The following is a 13,301-nucleotide window of genomic DNA, read 5'->3' as shown; positions in this document are numbered from 1 at the left end:
ATGCATGCTGGATTTTTTGTCTGCACTTAATTGGTCAATCATCAAGTTTTAATGTTGCATGGAACACTTTTATTTCTCATCTTTTATCTTAATTATTATTTAAATTACCAACTAATAGCTCCAAACTGAAAAGGTTTTGGGCCCAAGAATAGTGTTATGTTAGATCCTGTTTCTGACATAAAGTCGTCTGCAAGCACTGACAGTTTCAAATTAGTCTGCAAACAAACAGAGTGTGCCTGTCATTTTTAGTTGCTATGAAGCTGTTCTGTTCTCTAAAATAACCATTGATTTAATACTCTCACCAAACCATCAGCATTTGACTGCTTACGTTTTACTTTTACAACAAGTGTGAAATAATATGAGAAAAACAAAAGAAGGGTTGATTTGTTTAAAATGTAGGAAAAAAATATGCAAAAGCCGTGCATCAGTAGCATGTACAACCGGTTGCAGAAAGTGGTTTCACTTGTCTTGCACACAACTTGACGACCAACAATTTCATAATTTGTCACGTGGATTGATGACCTGGACTTGTGATTTTTGTATTGGAAGAGATGAGCAGAGCAACAATGACTTGAATTTGAGTGCAACATCAGAGTTAAATGTGACAAATGTAGAAGAAATAATCAATCAACTTGGAGAAGAACCTGACTTAGAGAGATCTTTGACCATTGCAGCTGAGGCAGGCAATGCCCTTTTGAAAGAAAACGAAGCTTTAAAACAGGAACTCCATGAAGCTAGATCAGAAAAAGGGAAAAGCTTCCTGGAACTAGAAGATAGTTATAAAGAACTTGAAACTGCGATGAAAAATAATCAAGATTGTTTTGAAGAATCTGTAAAGAATATGACAGAGGAAATATTGGTGCTGAAAAATAAATTAGTATCATCTGAAAAGTTATTTAACGAATACGCCTCTGAGAGAGAGGAGTTGGAGACAAAATTGACTAGTATTACCAACATGTTGTCCCTAGAAAATAACTTGCATTCAAAACAAATAGAGTGCAATCTAATTTTAAAACAAGATCTTCAAAACACACAGAACAAATTGGACAGTCTACATTCAGAAAAGGAATCCCATAAAGCTGAAGTAATTTCACACTGTAAAAATTGTAATTGTTATTCTTCACCACAGGCCGCCACACCAGCCATAACCTTAGCGGAAGAAATTTCTAATCTTAATCTAAAGAAAATAAATGACTTGGAGGATCTTATACAGTTTTATCAATCGGCTTTGCATGAAAAGGAAAATGATATAGAGATCAAAAACAATATCATTGGAGAGCAGCAAACTTCAATAGAAGTAATGAAAACATCATGGAAATTAACCAGCCAAGAATTAGAAGAACTTAAAAAATTAAACCAACTACAGGAAAGGGAGTTAAGCGAACTTCGGACTTTCTACCAGCCTGGAGCAGCAACAGATAGTACAGCACACACTGCAATCTACACAAAAAAACTCATTTAGTACTCTAGAATGTCAAGAAACCCATTTGGATAAAGCATCCTTAGAAGACATTACATTATCGCATGCTGAAAATAAATCATCTGAACATCACCATCAAAATCAAAGAAAAAAAATAGGTCATAGCGGAACAGGAAAAAACAGTGCATCACAGACACATCCTGCTAATAGCAAGCCAATTAACAACCACAACAAAAGCAAATCTAATGATGGTCGTTGTGTGTCAATTCAGGCAGATAGTCATGGTAAAGAATTAGTATTCAGTCTCACAAATCTAATGGGCCCAGATTTTAACATTTTCAGTCACGTTCAAAATGGGGCACCAGTTGAGGCCATTTTGGGGGCGACAGAAACAAACTCTACATACAAGGCTTACACAAAGGCGACTACCTTATTTGGATTGGAGGTACTAATAATATATCAAGAAACACAAATGTCACAAAATTTATAACAAATTTAGAAAATCATATCACAAAACATTGTCATACAAACCTCATCATTGCAACCTTACCTCAAAGATATGGCCTAAAAAATCAAGCTGAAGAAAACATGATCATTGACGACATAAACCATTCTCTAAGAGGTCTCTCTATGAAATACAAACACATGAAGATACTGGACTTACATCTTTTCCTAAGTCGTCGACACCATACCTCTCACGGCTTGCACCTTAATAAATCAGGGATAAAGGTAGCAGCCAGCCTTATAAGGGACATTATAGTATCCGACAGAGTGCTTAATCTGGACTCAAGAACAAGACCGAATCAACTACAAAATAACTGCACAACACCTTCTATCTGGGCTACTCAGAACTCCACAGAAATTGCAGGTTCATCAAATAAATCATCGAACTGCCCTCAAACAGCCTCAGTTAATACTGAAGTAACTGTCAATCCCCAAAAAGTAACACCAGGACAGTGGCTATATAGTGAGGTGACAAAGCAGGGCCAAGTATGGAATGCTTCATATATGCCACTTCTACATCCTGCTCCGGTGTCACACATACCCTTCCATACCCAAGTTCATCAGACACTTTAAAGTCTACACTATGTATATACATTTTTTTACATTTTTTTACTCATTTACATTTTTTTGGTTTTTTTCATTTTATTCTTTCTCCTCGTGCTAACATCTTCAGACTTATGCCACTTCAGACTGAAACATGGACTAGGTTTACTCTAAAGGCATTGATTCACTTTATTTTAACATTAATTTCAACTAGCATTGCCATTATTCACCCAATCAAACCTGTAAACATTAATGAAATATACTCCAATTTATATTATTCCCGACGTACGTGCTCACTGATCACAAAATACCAAATTCATTTACCCTAATTTTTAATTTAGAAAACATTTGAAATTGAACATTTTTTTCTAATTTCATTGTTGTTAATTATTAATTAAATTCCCTTGGGATTAATTCAACTTGTAGCTAAATCTGAATTTCCACTTCACCACGTGTTTGCCGATCAAGATTTTACTGGTCGAACTCTGGCGTTTTGCCGCGTGAGCCCGGCTCCCGTGTTCCTACGTGTTTGATAAAGGAAAATGAACTTTTTGTAAAATTTTGAACTGGCTGCGATATAGATGCGGTTTTATGTTGCTCTGCTACCATTATTGAAGCGTATTACTACAATATATAGTAACGGTACTGGACTCATAGGATCGTTAAGGCTCAATATAATCAATCTAGTGTTGCTAGCGATATTCTGAGTTGAATAATAAAGATCTTAAATTAATTACTGAGCCAAACCACATCCATATCACAGCCATTTTGATGGTCTAATATTTCTAATGCATCTAATTAAATATAATAACCAAAAGAACAAATAAAACTTCCACTCGTACCTTAACGGTACGAGTGTGCTCAAAAGTTTAATTTACATATTAAGCTAAAATAGTTACTAGTTCCCTAAACCCCTTGATTCCCCCCTTCCTGAAAAATGTAGAACATATTTATTTAATTAACTAAACCTAAGATCGTTCGTAGACCATGTCCGGCGTTGACCAGGTCGCCTACATACTCAAACTCCAGGAGACAACTACTACTCTGTCTCTGCGCTTCCTACCCCCTCCCCAGTTCTCTAGTGATCAGCTGATGTTTACCGTCTGATGCGTCGCCGCTGTGACGCAAGCGTCACAAGGTATGCCGGAACGTGGAAAGTGTTCTATAGAGCATCCAGCATATCGCACCAACTCGCAGAATTAAATGCGTTTCGCACGTCGAGTGTTACGAGCAGCATAACTCTACGAGAGTAATGGTTAAAATCCTCAGCTCTCATCACGGCTTGCTTCACCTCCTCAACAGCGTCAACAGTAGATCGCCCCATCCTGAATCCATACTGTCGAGGGGACAGGTCCCCCGCAGCAACCACAGCTGAATTCAGCCGGGAACGGATCATCTTCTCGAGGACTTTGCCAGCCGTATGCACCATAATCAGAGGTCTGTAGAAGGATGGCAGGTCTGGGTCTCCCTTCCCCTTTCTAACAAGCACAAGCCTAGCTGTTTTCCAGCACGAGGGGAAGACTTCTTCGGCTAGGCAGACGTACATGTGCAAAAGGATCAAGGGATTTATTTTGTATTTAGTTGTCAAAACCTTCTTGAGGACTTCGCCGGGTACCCCATCAGGTCCAGGAGTATTATTGTTCTTCAGGGATAGGACGGCCGCCTCCAGCTCTTCAGGGCTGAAAAGAGGGACGTCGTCCACCCTTCCGAAATCCCGCAGTGGGCGCAATGTGTGAGCCGGGATAAGGGACTCAACTATCCTCTCCATAGTGACCCTGTCTATGACGGAAGGTGGCGAGCGGGTGCCAAGTTTCTTGGTTACAATTTTGTAACCCAGGCCCCACGGGTTGGAATCGACATCGTCCCTTAATGTCTCCCAGCAACTGCGTTTACTCCGATTGATGGCTCAACGAAGAGACCTCCTAGCCACCCTATAAGCATCCGACTTACGACGACTGTCTAGAGGTTCTCTAGCCCTGGTAGCAAGTCTTCTGGCTCTCAATGCTGCTCAACGCAATTCCGCAATCTCGGCAGTCCACCAGTGCACAGGTCGCTTATTGCACCGGTATCTCCTGCGAGGCATAGGCTCATCGCAGGCAGAGACAATCAGTCCCATCGTGGATGTAACTAACACCTCTGCGTGAGCCACGCCAGTTGCGGGATGAACCACCGGCGTTCTTTGTAGGATTGCTCCGTTGAATTTTGCAACGTCCAGTTTTTTAATGTTCCATCGAACGGGTACTGGACGAAACGTGGCTACTTGTCTCTGGTGACCATCCAGAACGTAAAAACTATGTACTGGTGGTCACTGGCCGTGTAATCCTCCAAGACTCCCCAGGCTCTGATCCTTGGCAAAAGGGACTCAGATGCCAGGGTAATGTCTGGGATCGTCCCCCGTATCCCAGGGCGGCGGCAAGTTGGCGTGTTGCCCTCGTTGACGACAACGAGTCCGGCTCTGGCAGCAAAGTCCAGAATATACTTGCCACGGGAGTTGGTGAGGGTCATTCCCCACTCGACAGCCCTAGCATTAAAGTCCCCACCCACGACGACGTGTCCGGTGGTATCGCGCACGCTCTCTTCCAGGGGGTCTATCTTCTCACGAAAGTCACGGATGGCCTCGTTGGGAGTAAGGTAGACACTGAAATAAGTGACATCCCTGCACCAAACCCAAACAAAACCTCGGCCATTCGTGTGACCTCGCACTTGTACTTTAGCTGCATTACGAGCCCAGAATGCAGCAGTACCAAGACTATCTTAGAACCAAAAAGATGGATCCCTATCTCGATACTGGTACTGTTAGCTGATTAAGAGCGCATCGACATCGTGTTCGAGGGCAAACTGACAGAGAAGTGCGTCAGCCGTCCTGGATCGCTCAAGATTGCACTGAAGGATTCTTATCTTCGTGGGAGTGATTTCGCTTGCTGTAGTGCATTTAAATACACTACACAGACCCAGCAATATGCTTTAAGTGTTTATCAGCAAGCCCATTTTCTTAGCAACGGAAACAGGACTCGACCTGGCAGTCCTTACGGATGTGACCCACCTCCCCGCATCGAAGGCAGTTTTTGCTTCTGTCGCGGCCCTTGCAGTTTCGGGAGGAATGGCCGAAACCGAGGCACTTAAAACACCTCTTCACTTCCACCCTCCAACTGAGCCTGCAATTGACCCAGCCGACTCTCAGATGCTGGAGTGCCAACACCTTACTGGCGTGTGCGTCTGCCATTTCGGCGACCACCATCCTCTGCTGACTCCTATTGGGTTTAGTGAGAACACACCCTTAGAATGGCCATTCGCCCGGCAAACTCGGGCACAGCTTTCTTCAGGGCCTCAACAACGTCGCTCTCCGTCGACACACAATCAATGTCTCGAACCTCGATTGATGTTTTAGGCTCAAGAGCCCAGACGGTGCCCTGGCCTTCAACAGCTGCCTTCAGTTCGGCAGTAAAAGCGGCCTTGTCTTTCGACTTACCCAGTTCAAGGAGAACGTCCCCGTCCCGGGTTTGTCTAATCGACCGTACAACAGCTTTTGCCTTAGTCATACCAAGGACTTCGGTTAAAGATCTCCCCCCTGAGGGGTTAATTAGGATTGCCTCCGTCCTGAGCTTTTTTGGCCGCGCCTTTCTCCGAGCAGGGGCCGAGCCGTGCCCAGTTTGGGCCACGCCGGTTGGCTGTGCCTTCACAGCCTCATCCTTCATGGAGGCGATCTCCGCCTGCCTCAATTGCCTCTTCTCCTTTTTGGAAAGGCGTTTTTCCCACACAGCCCCAGGTGACTCCACAGCCCCTTTTCGGCTGACCCCTTTCGGGAACTTTCCTGAATGGGGGTCGTGGGTGGCTGTGGCTGTCGGCGCTTTGCTGTAGCTGCAGCTGCGTCCGAAAAGGATCTGTGCACAGCAGATGAGAGGTCCGTCTGAGTCGCTTTGGCCTTTACCGTGGTCTTTTTGGTCTGGACGCCTTCTTCTCTTTTTGGAGGACTCTCCAATGTGGAAGGCCTCCGATGTTTCTTAGAAGGCAGGGCTTTTTCATCAGGCAGGGACACCACGTTTTTGGCAATCTTTTCCATGGCCGCCTTGCTCACCAGACGGCAGGCTAAGACAAAGCCAAGGTCATCCTCTAATTTGGCCATTCCATTTTTGACCATTTGATTTAAGGCTTTCTGGGTCCGAAAGGATAGCCTTGATCGTCTCCTCCATATCACGGAGCCGGGTTTCAATGTTACTATCTGCGTCAAGATATTTTTGACGCAGAAGCACCATCTCAGAAACTTCCGACCGCGACTTCGCTGTGAAGGTTTTCTTCGGCATCTCTACAGCAGAACTGATCGGCAGCAGAGTTCCCGGCAATGTCTGTTCGACGTTTACATCGCCAACATTTTCTGAACCGAACCCAGCTCCACTTGCCGATGGACACCCTAAAGGGGGAAACGTAGAGCATTTGAAAGGTGCAGGTGGCGGAGATGTCCTCATGTTTTTAGGTGGTGGTGACCTCTTAAGCTTGGAGCTTCAGACAAAAGGGTTCTGCTCCACTTCAAACGAATTTACTTGCTCATTTGAGCTCCTCTTCAATGATGTGTTTGGATTATTTTTATTAAAACTCATCGTGTTTTCTCCAGCGCATCGTGTGGCAAGGAGCAAGGAGCGGCCCGGAATCAGTCAGGAACGGGTATACCCTCGGGGGCAAAAACCCCTACCGCAGTTCCCCGGGGCCCGACCTCCGTTTGCCCAGCACCGGAAACCTTGTCCAGCCGGGGGTCGCCCGTCACAATGCAGAGCCCGACCTCTACACCCATACCGCACTCCCTGACCAAGGATCGAAGTGGATGGTTTCTCACGACCCACTGAGAATACCCATCGGCAGTGCAAAGCACACATCAACCCCTGCAACACAACAGGGGCACTCCCAGGGACTCCCAGTGAGCTCGTCTGTCACCCTTTTAGTCGCCTCTTACGACAAGCCCAAGAAAGCTGCGGTGCTATTCTTACCCGGTACGGCACGGGGGATAAAGTAGTCATTAAGGACATCAGACCCAATAGAGGAAGCCTTTCTGAACACACTTTGTTTTTCTTTATAAGATCTCATGCTGCTTTACACTGGTTGTTGCTACTTTCTATGAGGTACACATTATACATTAGTTTGGCTTCTTTTTTTGATATTTTATATTGAAATTTTAATCTTTCATATTCATCAGCAATTGCAAAGAAGTAAAGTAGTTATTTAAAAACAAATAACTTATTTAAAAAGTAATAAGAGTCATAATTATTTCCGATGAGTTTAAAAGACTTAACTCATAGATTACGTAGCTAACAGTTCCATATGATCAATATTTCTTATAAATATTTTATCATTTTTCAAAAGCTGATATGGTTCTTTAGTGTATTCTACAAATATTTCCCACTTATAGCCACATTAGGTCGTCCATGTTGATCTTCGTCAATGATAATGTAGTCTGCATGGTACTACCCATTGGCAACACTACGTTTACAAATTTCAGTAATCAAGAATCAAGAATCTTTATTGCCTTTGATCCATACAGACATTGGCATAGTCAATAAATTAAATAAATAAATACATTACATTCTAACAATAATTACAAATGTTAAATTAACAGTAACGGTACATAGAGGTGGTGAACAATAATAACAATAACAGTCAATAACATGAATTAAATCTTAAAATCAATAGTAACAGGACATGATAAAAAATCTTCTATTTTATGAAAAGGATTGGCAATAAGCCACTCAGATATTTTAATTTTAAATCGTTTCATAGTCACAAATCGGGCAGTGTCAGGCAGTTTATTGAAAAATCTCACGTAGTTAATTTTAAAGCAGTTTCCTGTTTTTGCTAAGCGGTGCTGGGGAAGGTCAAATTTGTTTTTTCCTCTTGTGTTGTGGCTATGGAATGTTTTTCTATTATTGAAATCTGTAATATGTAGTTTGGTATAAATGAGAACGTGGTAAATGTAAACAGTCATTACTTTGAGTTTTATAAAAAGTGGTTTGCAATGTTCAGTGTCACTTGTTCTAAAAATTGTTCTAATAATATTTTTCTGTGTTGTAAGTATGTCATACACAAAACCTGAATGACCCCAAAGAGTAATGCCATACAAAAGATGGGACTGACAAAAAGCATAGTAAGCCACCCTTAGATATTCAAAACTCACAAAATCCCTAAGCTTCCACATGAGATAAGAAACTCTTGAAATTTTTCTGTTCACATACTCAACATGAGACTTCCAATTCAATTTGTAATCTTTTTATAATGTTTTTATAGCGATAACATTTTGTTTACATTACTTAAGAACTGCCTGATTTTCTGTGTCATACTACGCAATAATCCTTTCAAACATACTAATAAGGAATATACCGTAAAAGTTGCCTTTACCATGACTTTGAATAAAGCACATGGGCAGAAGATAACAAAAGAAGGAGTGTGTGTGCCAGATCCCGTTTTTTTACAAATTCAATTTTTTGTGGTTTTGTTAGGGTGCACTTTTCAGTGAAAAATATATTTGTGTAAAAACAAAGCCATCAACACAAAAAAATCTATATGGCCATAATATTAATTCAAACATAGTGTTCGAAGAGGTCCTGTAAACATGTAAAAACGTAAATAGCTTAATATTATATTTCGAAAAGGTTGATTATCTAAAATGTAAATCCACATCTATTTCTGAAATCAACGATACACTTACTACGCAGTATTAACTGTATGGTGTGTGTGTACTGTGTACTTCAATAAGTGGGATTTGAGGAGGATTCAGTGCGAGTGCTTCACACGGGTCGGCTAGTTCAAATACATTAATATGTTATATTAATTGTGGATATTTATAGGCATGCACTGTGGATGTGATACTCCCTGGTGTGGATTAACGTCCGCACTAGTGAGTACTACGACTATCCGCAGTACTATCCCGATAATTAGACCAATTCATTAATACCAAGGCAAAAATGTGGTTCGGATTCCACTATAAACCGTAGGTCTCTTAGTTGCCATTAGCTGTATGGGCTATTAAGTAACAGCTGTACCTTAGTCACTGACAAGACTACAATATCGCGCCACTTATCCTACACTCATCTCCATTCATACTTGGCTTAAAATACCTGCTTTGTATGGTCGCCATTTATTGGTTTCGATTTGCTTTCAAAACGTGATTGGGAATGGTTGCGGTATTTGTAAACATACATTTAATGTAAACATATCAGTGACAGCTAGAAAAAATAATCTTGATCCAAACAGCTGTTCGTTATTTCATTTCATAGATGAGGTATGTGATAAACATTGGGAGAAAACTTGACAAAAATCCCACAAAATTGGGTTTTTGAACGTCCGTCATTTTATTTACAAAGTAGTGAGGCCATATTTTAATGGCATAGGTTCTCTCGTTTTTCAGGAGAAGGCCGCATAAATTGCCTTCTGGGCATCGCCTTCAACCTTTGATAATTTTGGGTTGATGAATAATCCAAAATTATTGACTTTAATAGGGGACTAGAGGTAGAAAACAAGTTTTTTCAAAAAATGTTTTAGACAAAAGTTATGTATTTTTAAACATAGAATCCGATTCTGTAATAAAAATTGGTAGTTTATATTCAAAAAGTCAACTTTCGGTCTGAAAAAGCCACTTCCGGTGTGATTTTGGATTTGAAAATATCACCATTTGGTAGACCGTGCCCAATTTATCTAGTTCTGTATTATTTATTGTTTGTAAGAAAAGGTTTCCCTCATTTTTAAAGGGGTGTACGGGTGGTTTTGGACACCCGGTATATATATACAGGGTTAGTAAAAAGTGTGGAGACCCCCTGTTATTTTTTTAACGGCCCATACTAGAAAAACTAAACTCGGCACACCATTATGGCATGTTATGAAGTACTTTTTGGGCATAACCGCCACTTGGTGTTCATCCCCAAAATGGGGGATTTTGGGGGAAACTAAAAGATTTCAAATACAAAGACCCATCGAGTGACCCCTCATTTTGAAGGTCCTGGTAAAACAAAACCAACAACGCAAACTAGAGGTCTCTATCTCAGTTCAGTACAAAATGGCAGCCGATTGAAATTCTCATAAGTTCCCAAACCCAAAATGGGGGATTTTGGGGGAAACTCAAAATTCTTTAATGATAAGCCCCATTGAGTGACCCCTCATTTTGAAGGTCATAATAAAAGAAAACTAACAACGCAAACTATAGGTCTCTATCTTAACACAGTAAAATATGGCAGCCAATTCAATATAAAATTGCAAGTTATTTCCGATTTTAAAGATTTCAATCACCGTCCATTTTTTATTGGATTGAGATAGAAACCTCTAGTTTGCGTTTTTAGTTTTCTTTTACCAGAACCTTCAAAATGAAGGGTCACTTGATGGGGCTTAATATTAAAAACTTTTGAGTTTCCCCCAAAATCCCTCATTTTGGGTTTGGTAAGCAAGTGGCTATTAGGCTTAAAAAGTACTTCATAACATGCCAAAAAGGTATGTAGAGTTTAGTTTTCCTAGTGTGAGCCGCTACAAAATTTACAGGGGGTCTCCAGACTTGGAATGCTGCAAGTTAAATTCAACTTCTGAGAATTTCAATTGGCTGCCATTTTTTACTGGATTCAGATAAAGACCTCTAGTTTGCGTTGTTGGTTTTGTTTTACCAGGACCTTCAAAATGAGGGGTCACTCGATAGGTCTTTGTATTTGAAATTTTTGAGTTTCCCTCAAAATCCCCCATTTTGGGGATGTACACCAAGTGACGGTTATGCCCAAAAAGTACTTCATAACATGCCATAAAGGTGTGCCGAATTTAATTTTTCTAGTATGGGCCGTTAAAAAAATAACAGGGGGTCTCCACACTTTTTACTAACCCTGTATATATACCGGTCCGGTACATATATAAAAATTTGAACGAATGGTGTTTTTGGCCGCTGGGACATTAAAATGAAAAAGTAAATCGGTCCCGGGCCTAGGTCTTACCGTGCCAACTACGGTAATAGCTACTTCCCTAGGGAAATTCGCTATAACTCTAATTTTGTTTATATAGATAATTCTCTAAGGTAAAAAAGAAATAAGAAAATAAAAACTAAAGTAATAAAGCAACAATAGTAGGCACAAATTTATTGTTGTTAACGTTCTTGGTACTTACATTAAATTCAAGGTCTTTAGCTTCTGAACCACTCTTGGGCATTATAAAACTTGTTAGTTCCTGCAAATAAAAGAGGTTTTAATGAGAAGTGGAAGTTAGTTGATACTTTGACTTTAAACCTAAGGGCCCTTTTACACAAGGCCACTGGTGGCTGCTAGTAGTAGGTGGCTAATACCACAGAAAACATACTACTATAACCCAGAATGCCAACCGCATGGTAAAAAGCATTAAGTGTTTTGAGAGAGCTTTGCCTGTCAATCGTAGGCAGCGCCACCAGCGTTGCTATGCTGAGTGCATGCAACTATAATGATGAGAAACCTTGCGCAAAACTATCCATTATTTCATAAATTGCCCTATAAGGTCGTAATTCCTTTCTAAATGGAACTTTCCATATACCTAATGTTAAAAATACCTCAGCTGTACTTATTTGTTTATTTCAGCTAAACTTAACCAATCAAAAGTTTTATTAATACTTATGAAGTCAAACGGGGTGACCCCAAGGGTTACAGCTAGTTTATAGTAATAATTTATTTGTAAAAACATTTAACGATACTTTTCGTTGCAGATAAATGCTGTAAACTAAGTAGTTCCATCTAAAGGTCCTAATAAAATTGGTTTAGGCCTAGGTGATTAACAGAGTTAATTTAGAAAGTACGCATATTATGTTAAATATAATATAAAAATAAAATGTTTGTTTAAGCCTGCCTTTATTAGAAAAAGAACAGCTGTAATGAAATTAACACAACAATTAAATGGTGTAAATAAATACTTTTAGTGGAATGTGTTTGAGAATCTTGTTGTTGGTTTTGTGAATAATAATTTTGTTTAATGTAAAAAGTGAGTATTTATTTAAATATAAAAAAAAAAGTAAGAAAACTTTTCAGGTTATGGGCCCAGGGCTGCTCATGCCATAAAACTAAAAATTAACAATCAGGGCTGCTAATGCCATAAAATAAAACCAAGTAAGAACAGGGCTATTAGTGCCATAAAACTAAAACTAGAAGAACAAAGTTTGAAGTTGTCTCTTAACGTGAGTATATCAACATTTTATTGATAATAATGACTAGTGAAAATGATTATAACACTATTCAAAGACTTAAAAACGTGGAAACATTTGCTATGTGGGAATTTGAGATTAGTGTGTTGTTCAAAGCACGAGAACTGATAGATGTAGTAAACGGAACAGAAACCTTAGATGAACAAGGTGATGATGCATCAAAAATAAAAAAGTGGAAGGTAAAGGATGCCAAGGCTCAACATTATATATTGCTAACAATTGATAACCAAATTAAACCTCATATTTTAACTTGTAAAAACGCCCATGAAATGTTTCAAACACTAAAAAGACTTTTTCAAAAAGATACTGAAACCCAAAAGTGTGCATTACTTCAGGACTTTTACAACTTCAAGTACAATAGAGAAATTGATATGATGAGTAACCTTTGCCTAATACAGAACCTAACTTATAAACTAAACCAACTCGACCAGAAAATAGATGACACAATGGTGATAACGAAGATCCTGACGATACTACCAGAAAGCTTCAGACATTTCAACAGTGCCTGGGACTCGACATCAGCTACGGAAAGGACACTCGAAAATCTGAAAGCTCGACTCGTTCAAGAGGAAAGTAAGATGAAATCTATGGACAGCAGTAGTGGTAATGAAAGCACAGTTTTTAAGGCTAGCTCTACTCAATATGAACAAGGTATGACTA

At 40.0% G+C, this 13,301-nt stretch overlaps 1 protein-coding gene across 3 annotated transcripts in view; it reads right to left on the bottom strand.

The window, feature by feature from the left end:
• LOC128983662 (transmembrane protein 169) overlaps positions 1–13,301 on the bottom strand; it is an 88,001-nt gene that overhangs the window by 30,341 nt on the left and 44,359 nt on the right. For all 3 annotated transcript variants that reach the window (XM_054403038.1, XM_054403039.1, XM_054403037.1), the window contains one exon: positions 11,585–11,644. In XM_054403038.1, the coding sequence (XP_054259013.1) occupies positions 11,585–11,626 (42 nt within the window). In that variant the 5' untranslated portion in view covers positions 11,627–11,644. The remainder of the gene's footprint in view (positions 1–11,584; positions 11,645–13,301) is intronic.

Source organism: Macrosteles quadrilineatus, unplaced genomic scaffold (assembly GCF_028750875.1).
Source record: "Macrosteles quadrilineatus isolate MER2022 unplaced genomic scaffold, UCM_ALF_1.0 Scaffold_1__1_contigs__length_201487025, whole genome shotgun sequence".
Taxonomy (NCBI): Eukaryota; Metazoa; Arthropoda; class Insecta; order Hemiptera; family Cicadellidae; genus Macrosteles; species Macrosteles quadrilineatus.
Note: the sequence above shows the minus strand (reverse complement) of the source record. Positions and strands in the feature narration are given on the sequence as shown.